This window comes from Silurus meridionalis, chromosome 3 (genome assembly GCF_014805685.1).
Source record: "Silurus meridionalis isolate SWU-2019-XX chromosome 3, ASM1480568v1, whole genome shotgun sequence".
Classification (NCBI taxonomy): Eukaryota; Metazoa; Chordata; class Actinopteri; order Siluriformes; family Siluridae; genus Silurus; species Silurus meridionalis.
Genome location: NC_060886.1, coordinates 7,677,011 through 7,693,513, shown reverse-complemented (window position 1 = coordinate 7,693,513; position 16,503 = coordinate 7,677,011). Strand labels below are relative to the sequence as shown.

Here is a 16,503-nt window from a genome sequence, read left to right as displayed (position 1 = left end):
ACTCTCCCTCCTCCCGCTTCTACGGACGTCGTCTCCATCATGCATGCAGCGAGACTTCTTAAAGGTAAGGTACCATTTAAAGATTTATTTTTTATATGTTTATATGTTTTTATATGATACGATTTCAATATAACATGTTAAAAGTAAATAATATTAGTGAATATTGGCGTTATTATTTTTTTAAGAAACACTTTTTGGGTGTCCAGAACGAATTACCGAAGTTTCTATTCATTCTTATAGGAAAATTTGTATCGGGACACGAGCTTTTCAGGTTAAGAGTAAAGTGATGGAACCAATTAAACTCGTAACCCGAGGTTCCACTGTATAAAGTACAGTCACATAAATGTACTTACTGTAATGCAAAAAAAGATTTCATAGTCAGGTTTGCATATTTTATCCTTGATCTGTAATTAGAATAGCTCAGTCTCATGGGCCAACTCGAAGCACATAAAACTTAATGTATCTACTCGCTTTATTTACACCACAACTTTTTTTTTCTTTCTTCTACAATTTGTTCAGGCATGTTAAGGTTTGCTAAAACACTAAATGAAGGAAGTGGCGAGATCATGAGTCAATGACATTTCTGTACAGGTAGTTGAATGACACCATAGGAATCACTTTTTACTCATAACTCAAAGTTTTTAGTTTTTAGATATGGATACTTTAATATTACTATATAAAAAGAGGAAATCATATTAGGGCAACATTATACAAATCTGTATACATTTAAATCTCTGAACATTTTCTTTAGCAAATTAATTTATGGAAATTGATAGAAGATAATGGTTTCTTTGATTTAATGTTTTGTAACAATGTGTTACAAAACAATAAATCAAAAAAAAAAAAAAAAAACTTTTTTAAATATAAATTATTGACCTGTTTTTATGAAGAAAAATAGTCTAATTAGATCATATTGCTCATATAATAATAATTATATAATAATTAATTATATAATAAATAATATATATATATATTTTTTATTATTATTTATTTTATTTTTTTGCTTGCTTAAGAGCAATTGTTTTGATGGGCAGATCACTTCCTTTTTGATAATTTTACACCCAGATCTAGCTTAAATTTTTTGTAGTCTAAAATGAGTAAAAAGTAGTTTGTTGCCATAAAATACTATTAGTATAATAATATAAAAAAGGCAATACATGCTGTAAAAGATCAAAACAAGAAAAACAAAAACTATTTGTGTCACAGTTATGCAAAATTGTCACCTACATCATACTGTCTTTTAATTAACACTTGTTTACAGACTCACTATTTGCTGCCCTTCTTGTGTCTTGTTTGACTATAGATTTTGGTCTGTTTATGCCTGTAAGTTCCACATTCTATGTTTTTGGTTTTGTTTCATTATGTTTGGTTCTATTGTGTTTCTTTTATATGTATCCCCATTAATTAAAATGTTTTTGCACTTGCATCTGCTTCTCACTTTTAACATTACAACTTTTACTTTTAACATTACAACTTTTACTTTTAACATTGCAAAACCATTGCTATTCTTCAGATTAGGGTGAGAGTCATAGCATTTCAGAAGCGCTGTTGCTTGTTTATTCCTCAACCTAAAAAAACGAAACAAATTCTTGTAATACCAATGTCAGTCATTGCAATGTCCATGATATGCAGATAATTGTACAGTTCAGTAGTTATTCAGGATAATAATGAACACCCATACATTTTGCTCTTACATTTTTAATAGCTAAGTTTGTTATATTATAGACTTTATAATAAATAAAATATTTTACCATATGTTGTGTTGCATCCGTTGTCTTTCCAGATAGAAGATTGGATGTCCCACAATTCTTTATTTAATAACACTTTATTTTAAGGATCAGAAATTAGACAGTATTTAATGACTAATAACTGCATTTGTAAGTGACTAGTTATGGGCTTGTATGTCATTAAATGCTATTTACAAGGTCTTTATTGGTTGTTACCTAAATTTTGTTTTATATCCCCTTTACACTTTTTTTGTCCTAACAATAAATAAATATAAAAGGAAAGGGTGTTATGCATTTAATTTACTGAGAGAAAGATTTATGTGTGTTTTAATAAGGAGTGTTTTAATAATGTTATAATAACTGGTTGTGATTATGTAATATTTGTTCTATTTGTGTTGAGAGGGAACAATAATTTCCAAACAGATATAATAGCTTTATTGATAGTGAACTGAGTATTGATTATGATCTTTATGTTTCCTATGTGTATGCTTTTAAAATGTAATTTTTTACAGGGTCTGCAAAATAGACTTGCTACAAAAAGGCATCACTGGAAGCTTTTTCACACTGACTAAATGTGCTTTTTATCTGTGTGGGTAGCAGAGGACATATGACTTATCTTGATTGATGAGAGCAAAATGCCACAAAAGAACGGTAAAATATTTACAATTACATTGCATTTTAATTCACATTTTATAGTATGGATAAGCAATACAAATTATTTATTATTATAAAATGATCATTTTTGTCATTTTAGTGAAACCAAAGAGGAAGACAAAGCAAAAGGAGGTCATGGGTGTTTGGAATGCTTGGGGTAAAAGAGGAGAGCAGAACCATTTTGAAAATCACTCAGCATTCAGAAAATTCATTTTCAAAAGTATGTTACCACTGTTATCTCAGATGGGTGGAAAGTCCATAACTCCCTCAGAGATGCTGGACATAAACATTTAACTGTGAGCCATAAAGAGGTTTTTGTTGAATCTTAGACAGATTCAGGGGAGTCGGTAAAGTAAACAGTGTGCAGGTTTAGGGGGAACTGCACAGCAAGCATAATTAATTAGCACTTTAAAAAAATCACAAGGACTTACAGGCATGATAACAAAATTAAAATTTCTCCCGGGCATTATTCTGCATGACATTGAAGAAGGTATTTCCTGTAAGAAAAATACAAATGTTCAGTTTATTCTGTAAACATTATCATTTGTGTTAAAAACAAATTTGTCCATAATTGTTTGACAAATGACTGTTACTATTGAAGATGTATGTTATGTGAATTTCTCACTGCAGTTTTTAATGTCTCTTCTCTTATTGGAAAATTACAAATGTATACTTTAGAACAGGGAACATACTCTATATTTATTTCATACTTATAAGCTACACATTCACACGTGTAGCTTATATAGAAAACACCTATAAAGTATGAATTTTGAACAGTACACGCTATCTGTACCTTTTATTTCTTAGCTAATATGTTCATTGTTAGGACAAAAACAAATGTAATGGGGCTATAAAATAGGAAATAAGATAAATAATATAAGAAAGGTCTTATACATAGCTTGTAAGGGCATGTAAGTCCATAGCTAATCATTTACAAATGTAGCTATCAATCATTATTTTCTCATACTTTAAATAAAATAGTCTTTATTCTATGTTATGCTGCATCATAATTTTTTTAACTGCACTTTACATCATGCACAAAAAGATACGGTTAGGCCCTTTGGAAAACACTTTAGACAGAGGAGTACTGTATTTGACACTGTACATTTACATTTATAGCACTTATCCAGAGTAACTTTCAACTGAGCAGGAGAGGGTTAAGGGCCTTGCTCAAGGGCCCAGCAGTGGCAGCTTAATGGTGCTGGGATTTAAAATTGAGCTTCCGATCCAACGTCCAATTTCTTGACCACTGAGCAACCACCTCCTGCCTGGGTATGGCTGAGTAGAACTGGATCTGCAGAAGGAAGCCCTCTATACACACTGAAGAGCTATCAAATGGTTTGGAAAGTAATATGAGAAGTTGACTTGAACTGGCTAAAAAAGCAAGACATGATCCTGTCTTTACCCAGCAGAACTAATATATAAACCTGCTTTAATAAAAAAAAAAAAAATCTTGCACAGTTTTTTTTTTTGCTAGAAAATAGGGTTTGTTTGATATCCTATTCAACCTGTCAACAAGTCTTTGTCATTTAATGTCATTTTCAGCATCATTACTTAAACATGTTCTTTCTAATGGCCATAAATGTGACTTTTTATAGTCAAAACAAGGAAAGTTGAGACTTACTGTGCTAGCCTTGTGGTTTAAGGGTCTATTCAGTGTTTCTTAGAAATCTTTCACATTTTCTTTCCCCAACATTAATAAAATACCTGTCAAAGGGGGGCATCTCCAACAGCATCCTATGTATTATAATGCACACTGGCTGAAATTTGTGCACCACTTATCTGATCAATATGCACTTGGCTGAGTAAGCAATAAATGCTGTATAATATAAACTATGTACTTTTTTGCTCTGTTTTGTCAAAATAGATAATAAAATATAATATAATAAGATCAGTATGATGCTCAATCAGTAAGAAAATAAGTGAGAGCAAGAAAGTTCTCAAGGAGATTGGATTGGATTCCATGTCCAAGATGTTTGTATGCTGTAGGAACTGCATGGAGTATCTACCTAACAGGGCTGGAGAACTGCAAAAACCTCTTTCACCCTTTAGCATACACATCACAGCAGTCATTTAATCCCACTGGTCACAATTGTGAACACAATAATATTGTAGAACTTCCTGTAGCACAGTTATTTTTTCCTAACACATTTTATTGGGTTAGGGGAAGCCTGGTAATTAGCTAATTAGTTGGATCAGGTGTATTAGCAGTGCAAACAATACAATCTGTGGGAACAGTTCAGAAAAAGGTTTAGGACTCACTGACATATTGGATCAATGAAGTGTCAGAAGAGTCATATATACCATAAGCTTGGCATTGTGTAAATAAACAGTTGTATACTGACAAGTATAGTTATTGGTTGTTTAATGTAATATTTTAATATATAATGTAATAGCTTTCTATGTATATCACTTTTGTATATCACTCTGGATTAGGGCATCTGCTGAATGCCATAAATGTAAATATATACTTAAAGAGATGGACAATAATAAACCTTCTATATATGACATTTTCTATTTATTCAAATACTTAGAAAGTGCCAGGAATGGATAAACTACGCAAAACTCTTTAAAAAATGTACACACAGAAAGTAAACATGTTTAGCTCCTCATAGCTGTTGCTCAAGATCAAACCAAGCTATGAATCAGGAACACTACCTACATCACCATCAAGCTATACTATTCCATACAGTATAGATGTGATGATACCTCAGACTTGTTGAGGCTTATTTCAGACTTTATGTTGTTCATCTGTTATCTAAACTATATCTAAACTAACAAAGGAGATCAGATTGGCTAAAAAAAAACCTACTCTGAAAAGAGAAGACAGACGACTAGGAGAGCTTCTGGCCCAGGCAGTGTTTTACCTGCCTGTCTAAAAGTCTGTGCTGACCAACTGGCCCTCATCTTTACTCAGATCTTTAACAGATCACTGGAGCTGTGTGTAGTTCCCTACTGCTTCAAACGCTCCACGATCATTCCAGTCCCCAAAAAACCCAAAATCACTGATTTTAATGATTACAGACCTGTTGCTCTCACGTCTGTAGTCATGAAGTCATTTGAAAGACTGGTCCTGGCCTACCTGAAGGACATCACTGGATCTCTGCTGGATCCCCTTGAGTTTGCCTACAGAGCAAACAGGTCTGTGGATGATGCGGTCAACATAGGACTGCATTATATATTGCAACATCTTGACTGACCTGGGACCTACACAAGAAAATACCTTCATGTGCTCACTGAAAAGAGAGAGAGAGAGAGAGAGAGAGAGAGAGAGAGAGAGAGAGAGAGAGAGAGAGAGAGAGAGAGATAGAGAGAGAGAGAGAGAGACAAAGACAGAGACAGAGATAAAGAGAGAGATATATATAGAGAGAGAGAGAGAGACACAGAGATAAAGAGAGAGATAGAGAGAGAGAGAGAGAGCGAGAGAGAGAGAGATATAGAGAGAGAGAGAGACAGAGATAAAGAGAGAGCGAGAGAGAGAGAGATAGAGAGATAGAGAGAGAGAGAGATAGAGAGAGAGAGAGAGAGAGAGAGAGAGAGAGAGACAGAGATAAAGAGAGAGAGATAGAGAGAGAGAGAGACAGAGACAAAGATAAAGAGAGAGAGATAGAGAGAGAGAGAGAGATAAAGAGATACAGAGATAAAGAGAGCGAGAGAGAGAGAGAGAGACAGAGATAAGAGAGAGAGAGAGAGAGAGAGAGAGAGAGAGAGAGAGAGAGAGAGAGAAAGAAAAAGCTCAGTGCCTAATGCATTTGTGGTTGTTGCTTTTCTTGATGCACTCTCAAGTAGATCAATGAGTTTCTAAGAAGGAAAACAGACAATATAGTCTGAACCAGGTTGAAAAGAAAAGCACAAGACATAAACAAACAAAGGAAGGTCTATTTAACTGGTAAGAGATCCATTTTTGGAATCATGGAGCGAAAACTGGTCCTGAGAGCCGTCTTTTTCTTCACCATCTGTCTAACAAGAAATCTTACAGCAGGTTTGTTTGTTATATTTTCTTTGTTACTTTGATTTTATTTGTGTCTCTTGTGGGTTATGATTATGCTCATGGTGTCTGGTTAGGGATTTTAAATGTTGTTAAATAAATAATGCCATCTAAAACAGAGAGAGAAAAAAAGATTCAATTTCTCAACATTATAAAAAAACATTTTGTTCCATCTAGACTGCATTAAGGTTTTTCAGCTTGTTTGGGGAAACCCTGTTTTAATGCAGTACCGTTCAATATGTTGTTTTGTAACAGAAAATGTTCAAAAGAACCAATTTAGAAAGCAAACAAATAAAAAATAAAGTAAAGAATACCTAATAGAAACCCATGTGTTTAAAACTATTATACTTAATTTTTCATTAAAATGTTTTAATACAAGATATTTGTTTCGCATTATGTAAATAAATAAACTCAAAATGCCAAATGATTCATAGTACCTGGACTTTGTGAGTGAACTAAACAGAACATGATTCAGACTTGTGGCTTCTAATCAGGACACCTGTTTGCATAACGTAACCCACGATGGAAAGAATGTACTGTGCTATAAGCAGGATGGCATTCATTTAATTATTTCTGCACTCGCACAAACCGTTTCCGACTAAATGTGGAATGCAATGCTCAAAAATTACATACTGAACCATACTTATGATCAGGTGACCCAATACATTTGGCAGTATAGTGTATGTCAGTGCACATGTGTTTGTTTCCTTTTTATGATTTTTATGGTCCTTGGAGGAACCTCGCATGTCGATATACAGTGCAACCTTGATATTCGCGGGGAGTTACATTCTATGACTTCTCCGAGTAACAAAAAATCGTGAGGTTTTGACTCTGCTTTTGATGTTTTTTCAAGGGGAATTGTACATGTACTGTAGTGTAAACTCAACATAAATTGTAAATAACTGGTCATAAATGTTTTATTTACTACTTTAAATGAATAATACAATAATAAAATAGTTTTTCAAAAAATATTTTTATGTAATTTGTTAGTGCAAACTTTGATTTGAAATGTTACTCCAAATATATATATATATATATAATTTCTTAAATAACTACACAAAAGTACATTTAGAATATCTGTAAAATGTAGGATATTGTTAGTCTACTGTTTTATTTCTATTGTTATGTTTCCACATGTAACCTGCTATTGCTTTTCTTGCTTTTTTTAACACAATGACTGAACAAATGATAAAGCAAACCCAATTAATATGACATTATATGATGAATAGTTTGTTAACAGAAATCATTTTACTTTTTAGCATTAATAATGCAATAAAAAGTGATGTTTTTCTCACATTAATACTTACTAACACTCGTTGAACTCGTAACCCTCAGGAACAGATGTCTCTCATCATTCTAACAAAACACTTCCTCGCTCTACTTCAACCAAAGAAAAGCTGACAGGTAAAAATTGAGAGTCCATCACTTTTAATTGTTTGCTTTTGTGCTAAGGGTTTTGCAAGAATATTAGCCATTTGGACTAAATCTAATCTATATATCTTACATTATTATATAAAATGATAAATAATCATTATATAAAATAACACATTGTACCCTTTTATGCTTCTAACAATATTGTGTATTTATGTGTGTAGAGTGACCCTTAGTGTAGAAAAAAAGGTTTAATGTCTGAGCAGATATATTCCATTGTGCCATAGTTAGACAAAAAGGAAGTTACATGGACCCGGGTATAAATTGCAAAAATGAATAAGACTTGTCTAGAACAAATAGGAAATATAAATGTTCAAGTGTGTCAACAAAATGAGACTTGGTAGAAACTTAATTTCACAATTAGAAAATGGCCCAAAGAGAATATTGATGTCTGCTGTGTTGTACAAATAAAAATATGGATATATTGTTATGTTCTTTTAGATTCACAATCTAAAATCATCTTCAATGTGTCTTGCAGTTTTCAGAAATGAGTATGTTGAACTGGGCACCACTGTCACCTTAAATTGCACCAACACAAAGATTGCTTGGCAGGATCTGATTTTTGTCATCTGGAAAATTTGTCTTCGAGACAAAAATTGCACCATTGCTATGGCTAAAAATGACTCTGACCACGACACCTGTCAAGATGGTAAAAGGCTGAATCACACAGCAGACGGAGTATACCAGCTGATCATTCCACAATTTTCTGTTCGAGATCAAGGAAATTACACCTGTGACATTTCCTATGAATCAGGTGGTTGGTTGGAAAATATCATTGTCTCCAGATTTGGTAAGTGAACTGCAGAGCTAAAATACAGAACACACATTGCTGCTAGTAATGAACAGTCTCTGTAGAGCTAATATAAAGAATGCAGTGCTGTGATGGTCCTCTACTTCTACTGACACTGATCAACAATTTAATGTTTGTGATTAAACTACAAAATAATATTATCAAGCATATTCTTCTTAATAAAAGCACAGACACACATTATATATTTAGATATGTCAAAATAATCTGGAGAATAACCTTATAAAAAAATGGCACCACAGAGAGTTAATTGCTTGATGTGTTCATTATGGTGGGTTTTGGTGCTGATTTGAGACTTGGTGCATCAGTAAAACAGATTTTAGTGATTAAAAATATTTTTTGTCTGAGTAAATAAAGGACATCATGAATAAATGTGTGTTGTATTGAATATTTTGATTTCACCTCTTTTATATTTATTTATTGATTAATTTAATAAAAATGGCCAAACAGAAATTTGCGCTGTATTAATCACGCGTTAATAAAATTTGGGCATTTAAAATGAATGTGCGTTAACACCTAATTAACGTGTTAATTTTGACAGCCCTAGTTACAACATAAAGCATACATTAGTCACATGATAATTTTCTGGAGAACATGCAGTGACTGAATACAAAGGCACAGACGTTTGGCATGTTTGCTAACTCTGGAACTGTATTTCTGCCTCAGATGCTGATAGAGCTCCTCATGTTTCCTTTGAATATTCAAAGTCATAGACGTTGATAATTTTGTGGAAAATTATACATTTATATTTAATATAATTATAGATATAATAGTGAAACTCTGGTAATATAATAAACTTGTTAATATTAAACCTCTGTATAAAACAATCTCTGTTTTTTAGCTTGATACAGAGAAAATTAATTGTTCAGAAAATATCATAATAATTTTTCGTTACAAATTGGCTTAGAATAATCTGGAATGAAATGTATGACCATACAATCTTGAAGCCATTATAAAACTGACTCGAGACCGGGAATGGTTGGGAAGGATGCCATTTCTTTCTCTATTCTTTTTTTCTAAATTGTGTGTGCTGATCTAAAATTATTTTTAACAATCTCTAAAACAATTTTGCAAAATTGCTATGCTTTAAGTATAATGATAAATACCTTAATAGCCTTACATTTGCGTATGTATGTAAACTGATTTCACTAAACTGTTTCTCCTAGCTCGACCAATCATATTTGGTTGGCTGGAATATGAGGATCAACACATTGTGGCTGTGTGTGAAGCTAAAAGCAAACTAGCAGCTTCCATTCACTGGGAGACACATAGTAACTCATCCTTCCACATTACACAATCAACTAAGCCTCAAGAGAGTAAAGTGATTAGTCGCTTATACTTGCCTCATATTTTATATGAGGCATATGGGAATCCCACTTGTGTTGCCACTCTCAAAAGCCTCAAGCACATCAAGATTCAATTTTGTAACTTCAAGTTCAGAGGTAAGCCCTTCAGTTTTCAAAAATGCTAAACAAGAAGAATTTACAAATGCATTGACATCTGGTGGTGTCACATACTGCAATATATCACACTTTTTATTGTTATTACAGCCACTTTTAAAGTTGTGAATTAATACTTGAAACAACTTGGTTGCTATTGTCATTTATGGTATACACAAAAGAGAGTCTAGGACACGTGTCAAACTCAAGGCCCGCGGGCCACATCTGGCCCGATGTACAATTATATCTGGCCCGCGAGATGATTTTATATAGATCTATTATTATTATTATTATTATTATTATTATTATTATTATTATTATTATTTTTGTTATTATTAATGGCCCGGCGATATAAAGTGCTGATAACACAAAGTAAAGCTAGGCTACCTGGCAACATTCCAGCCTCAATTAAGTCGAGCTTCTGTTGATGTATTTAACCATTTTGTAAAGTTATTTTGAAGCCCCTCACAATAGCGAAGAGAAAAGTTGATTCTGAAAACTGATGGGATTCTGACAGAACTACGAGACAAAACATCAAGAGAAGCTAAAAAACCTGAATGGAGAACAGAAGATCCAGAAAGTAAAAGAGTTAAAGAAGAATCTGACATTTCAGCAGACATTTTTCACCAGAGCAAAATCACAAAGTGAAGCTGGTGTGAAAGCAGAGTAGAATCAGAGCCACATTACTGAGGGAGAGTTTCTGAAGAGCTGCATGATGAAGCTGTGAGACGTCTTGTGTTTGACTGGAGATATTTTTATGGAGAGCAAAATATTTTAACTTATTTAAAGTTTAAGATTATTTTTTATAAAATGGCATAAGAGCAAAGAAATCTGATTGTTTTGATTTGTTATTACAATGTTTACTTAAAAGCACAATAAAAAAAATAATTTAGGGTTTTTTTCGCAGCATGTTCATATTTCTAACTTGTATAATTTTGACAGGATATATTTTTATGGAGAGCAAAATATTTAAGTTTATTTATTCTGGAATAATATTCCTGTCTGTTTTTATTCATATTTATGTTAAAAAAAACATTTAGTTTTAGTGTGTTCAATAAATGCTTATCCTGTTCGGCCCACGACCTAAAGTGTGCTTTGAGTTTTGGCCCCTATGTGCAATTGAGTTTGACACCCCTGGTGTAAAAAGTAATGAACTAACATAAGAAAATCAACTTAAGCACAGTAATGAAGTATTTCCCTAGCCCTTGTCACCAGGCTGCCTGCATTTCAAGGCAAAATGGTGCAGCATGTAGGTTGTCTTGCAATAGTCATGGCTCTTTGGCATTTATATAGAGTCCTGGATGGCACAATCTTCTAGACTTCTGCTCTGTGAGGACGTTTTCATTAACACCTGAAACTGAAATTTCTAAAAGAAATGTCTAGTTTCTGCTCTATGGACGATAAATTTAACTACATAAGACTCCAGCAAGCTACCTTGAATGAGTACAGAGACTGGCCCTCACCCACCTGGACAATAAGAACACATATGTATGAATTCTGTTAATAGACTTCAGTTCAGCACTCAACCAATCTGGACCTGAACACCTCCCTCTGCAATTGGATCCTGGACTTTTTGACTGGAAGACTTTAGGAGAGCACAGATCGGCCATTCTTCCAGGGTGGTGTGTGTGTGTGTGTATGTGTGTGTGTGTGTGTGTGTGTGTGTGTGTGTGTGTATGTGTGTGTGTGTGTGTGCGTGAGTGCGAGTGCATGTGCGTGTGCGTGTAAACTGTGTAAGGTATAGAAACTGGCTTGCGTTATCATTTGAATGCTGCCTTGAAGTCAGCTATAGAGGTCAGGGATTATCCTGTTTTGTACAAAACCCCCCAATAGAGGTGTAAACCGTGGTGCTTGCTCTTTGAGTGAACGCCAAATGTCCACCCTCGGACACCTTAAAACCTGGCAGAAGAAATCTCTATTGATGGTCTGAGCCCTGGGGATGAATTCTCGATGCACAATGCACTCAGTTGAGTTGCGAACCTGCCTCGCCTTTTACGGTCGTGAAAATAATAAGCTCTTTCACTGTAAAGACTGTTGCTATGTCTCAGGGTCGTACCGTATAAGTTTCATCACCGGTAATGATCCTTAACATGATAGACGGGTCATCTATGACATGCTGACGGAGTTCTTGGCAGATATCTTAGTGGTGTCCTTCTGCTCCTGGGTCAGCAGCCTGGGGAAAAACTTGGCTGCAATACGCTGTATGTTTAAATCACACATAAGGATTGCCTGGACTGTTCCATATGACACACAGAAATGGCAGCAATGTTCTGGATTGTTCTCAGACGATCATCATGCACAAGTCACCGAAAGGTTTCGACATATTCGAGGACTAATCTACTTGAAGGTCTGTCTGATCTCTCGTCATCTTCCAGTGATGATGTTCTGCCTTTGAAGTGCATGTGCCACTCCAAACAACTCAAACGACTCAGCAGCCTCGCCATAAAACTTGCTGAATCATGTCAAACGTCTCTGTGGTAGATTTGCCCAGTTTCAAACAGAACATCTTTGTTTTATCTTGCTGTCCATGATGAAATCACAGATGTGGTAATGCATGTGGTCAGAATAGCCCATCTCCCGATGTACACAGGATGATTTTGCCACACTAACTTTTGACACTGTGCCTGCAGCATTATGCTGCCATCTGTTGGCGAGTTACAAAACTAGACTTGAAAGATTTTGATACCACCTCTTAGTCTTTTGACTAGGGTGAGATTCATTTCACTTTTAAATCACTGCTGCTTTTGTTCAGTCCTGCTTTTGTCAGTCATTGCAATGTCCATTATATGCAGATTGTACAGTTCAGGAGTTTATTCTAGAAAATAATAAACACTTGTGAATTTTGCACTTTATTTTTTAGTAACCAAGTTTTATTCATATTATAGGTTTAGGATAAATGAAACATTATTACTTTATGTTGTGTTACATCTTTTGTCTTTTTAGATACCAGTTCTGGATCTCCCATAATTCTTTATTGCATATTAGGCTCCACCATACCCCTTTTAACTGCACTCTACATCATGCGCAAAAAGATAAGGTAAGGCCTTTTGGACACTTTTTTAAAAACTAATTGCAGTCATTTTATAAAGAAAACTCACCTGAATCCTCACCTGATTTTTTTTATTAGAGTTATACCATAAAATAACTTAATTCCTGCTGAAAATCCAACAGCAAAGGATGGAGAATAGATTTGAGACAAAGTTTAATGGGAAACTTAAATATTGTACATGTGCTATTCTGATCCAGCATCCAAACTGCTTTGTACTGACCAATGAGCTACCATTCAGACACAACATGAAACTTGGTCATGTGAGCTGCCGAAGATTTGGTAATGCAGTTCATGAGCATTAATGACATTAAAATTTTTGTGTTAAATAAGCACACAAACAAAACAAAGAAATAATTGAAATCCTATTGCTTATGCACAAAAAAGTACAGTAAAAAAAAAATACCACGCTAAGATACAAGATAATTTATCAAAACAGTTACAAACAATTTGGTAATCATAATTAAATCCTAATTAATCATTTCTGATCTTTATTATTATTTGTTGTGTTTTTTTTTTTTTTTAGAAAACTTTGCTGCAAACCCAATCCACACCAGGTAAAATAGATTTCCTTTTTAACAAAATTACTTTTTATTTAGTTAATAAAAGGAGTGAAGCACTTTAATGTGTATGCAGTGAAACTGATTTATAGTGATGTTTTTCTCAGCATAATGATCCTGTTGATTTGCAAACCTACACCAGTTACATGCAAAGTGGAAACTCTATCTACAACTCATTGTTCTCATCAGCGCGTGAAACACCTGCTGATACACACGTATACATGAATGCACAATGACGTTGCTGATAAAAACTAATCATTGTCATGACATGATATGAGGTTGATATACTAATAAGATATACTGCTACTAATGAGAGCTGATGAACAACATGCAGACTTTGATAACTGAAACAAACCAGATCACAATCAAAGTGTAAGAAGGAGTGGAAAATAAGGATTATTTTTCATGATTTAAAAATGTTGAACTCTTAATTAAATTCACAATATAGAGCGCATCAGGACTCAACTTACATTTATAACATTTTGGCAGACACCCCTATCCAGAGCAACCTATCTCTTTTACAAACTGAGCTGTTGAGGGTTAAGGGCCTTGCTAAAGAGCCCAGCAGTGGCAGCTTGGTGGTTAAGGGATTTGAACTCACAACCTTCTGATACAAAGTCCAAAGTCCTAGTTTTACCTGTATGTTATATATGCAATGCAAAAGTGTGCTACTGTATTGCTGTTTTAATAGTAAAATAAATAATGTTTAAAAGTGTATCTGGTGAGCACATATGTTTAAAACTGAGGTGAGGGTGACCCCTTACTTTTCTGAACAGCTTGCTGGGACACTTTCAGATTGGAGGGCAAAACTGTGAGTGCTATGCTATTGGTTGTTAAGGGTTGTTTCTATAACAGCTGTTCTGTTGCTGTTGTGTCAAACGTACAATTTATCTTAAAACTTCTGCAAATCATTTGATGTAGGGTTAGAGTTAGGGTTATTGTTAGGCCCTTGTTTTCTGTTAATCCTTGGCCATACTGGATGAAAAAATGGGTTCCATTAGCCACAGTTTTGCCTTAATCTTTGCAAGGATTAAGAAATGCAAAAGACTTGGATTTGACTCAGAGGACCTTTAGAATGTTTCTTAACTCTAGAACTATTAAAAAAAAAAAAGTTTTCCCAGCTTAGCTCTTCTTACGATGTTAATGTAGTAAAGCATGAAATTCAGGTCCCCATTCGGGAACTTCGAGCTGCGTCGCAACGCTTTGGGAACGCCCCCGCGTTGTCCGCGCTCTGAACCACGTGTGAAATCTGACCAATAGGAAGCTACAAATGGCTGTGCGGTGGTAGCGACGCTAACTTCTGCTCGTTCAGGTAAGAGCTGTTTAGCTGTGTTTTCTAATCGAGTAATGGCTAGCAAACAAAAATATCGGAAGTGTCCCTGTTTCATTACGGGGAAGGATACACACGATTGGTGCATTGTTTGCTTGGGAGTGGAGCCTGCTCAATCGGCTCTCGAGGGAGACGATTGCTCGCATTGTAGTCACATGGCGATGCGCACACTTCACTCCTGGAGAGTGCTCTTCAAAAAGAGGCTCGGGCCCCGCTCTTGCCGAGGCTAAGCGACGCCGGCACTCATAGGGCTCGCATGCCGATTTAGCAGAAGGTTTGGAGTCGGATGAGTCCTCTCCAGCCTCCCCTGCTGAATCGAGCACCTGCTCTCTCGGGGAAGCAGGCCTGATGGCTGCTTCTTCTTCTGGCATGAGCAGCACGGTGTTACATGTCTCTCCCTCCGAGGAGGATGAGATGATGGATGCTAGCAAGCCCGTGGACTCCTCACAGCCTGTGCTGTACGAGAAGTTCCTTAAGGTCATGACACAAGCAATTTCCAAGCTGGATCTAGCTTGGCCAGTCAAAAAGCAGAAGCAGCATGCACCCAGTAAGCTGGATGAGCGTTTCCTGTCACTGCCTGAGCGCTGAGGTTTTCCGTTCTTCCCCAACCTGCACACCGAGGTGTCCAGGTCCTGAAAGACCTCGTATGCTGCATGCACTTATTCTCTACACACCTCGCTCTACGCGAACGTGGTTGGGACCAAGGAGTGTGGCTACGGGGCGATACCGCGTGTGGGAGAGATGCTAGCTAGCTATCTCTCCCCTAGAGTAGCATCGTCCCTAAAGGCCCTGGTATTTCCTACTAAGCCGTTGTGTGCAACATGAGCCTTAGTGGAGAAGGTTTACGTGGCAGCAGGCCAAGCTGCAGGTTGCCTCCACACCATGGGTGTGTTGCAGGCATGCCAGGCTGACCTGCTACGAGATTTGAATGAGGGACTTACCTCCGGGGCCGACGGTATTAAGAAGTTGCCTTGCGCTGCCGACCGAACCCTTCAGGCCACCAAGCACACAGCGCGGCATCTGTGGCTCACCTTATCTGACCTCCCAGATAAGGATAGAGCTGTTCTGTTGAATGCACTGATGACTCCTCCTGGACTGCTTGGCGACACTGTAAAGGCGGTCGTGAACAGATTCCAGGAGTCTAAAAAGTAGTCTTCTGCGTTTCAGCAGTACCTCCCTCGCGGATTTCGTGGGGCTGTTCGGCGGCAGCCCCAGCCTGGTCCTTCTGGGCAACGCGAGGCCCAGAAACAAAGCATTGCCACCCGATCTTCACGGGCAGGGCCTAAGGGCCTTTGTTGTTCCAAAGAACGATGGCGGGTTGCGTCCCATTCTGGATCTTCGCTCCTTGAACCACTCACTTATGAGGCTCAGGTTCAGGATGCTTACTCTCAAAGAGGTTGTGTCTCAGATCAGGTCCAAGGACTGGTTTGTCACGATAGATCTGAAGGACGCATATTTCCACATTGCCATTCTTCCCGCACACAGGAGGTTCCTGAGGTTTGTTTTCAGGGGCGAAGCTT

At 36.2% G+C, this 16,503-nt stretch overlaps 1 protein-coding gene and 1 long non-coding RNA gene across 2 annotated transcripts in view; both read left to right on the top strand.

Annotated features, from left to right (window-relative positions):
* LOC124383159 overlaps positions 1-3,701 on the top strand; it is a 10,436-nt gene extending 6,735 nt beyond the window's left edge. The window contains exons 2-3 of the long non-coding RNA XR_006925225.1: positions 2,240-2,378; positions 2,482-3,701. This is a non-coding gene — a long non-coding RNA (uncharacterized LOC124383159). The remainder of the gene's footprint in view (positions 1-2,239; positions 2,379-2,481) is intronic.
* Positions 3,702-6,252: 2,551 nt separating this feature from the next.
* Positions 6,253-15,571, top strand: LOC124381371 (cell surface glycoprotein CD200 receptor 1-A-like). The gene is made up of 8 exons (XM_046842954.1): positions 6,253-6,363; positions 7,705-7,773; positions 8,279-8,590; positions 9,775-10,050; positions 12,991-13,084; positions 13,620-13,650; positions 13,761-13,868; positions 15,233-15,571. The coding sequence occupies exons 1-8, from the start codon at positions 6,294-6,296 to the stop codon at positions 15,569-15,571; spliced, it is 1,299 nt and encodes a 432-aa protein (XP_046698910.1). The 5' UTR covers positions 6,253-6,293.
* Positions 15,572-16,503: the final 932 nt, after the last annotated feature.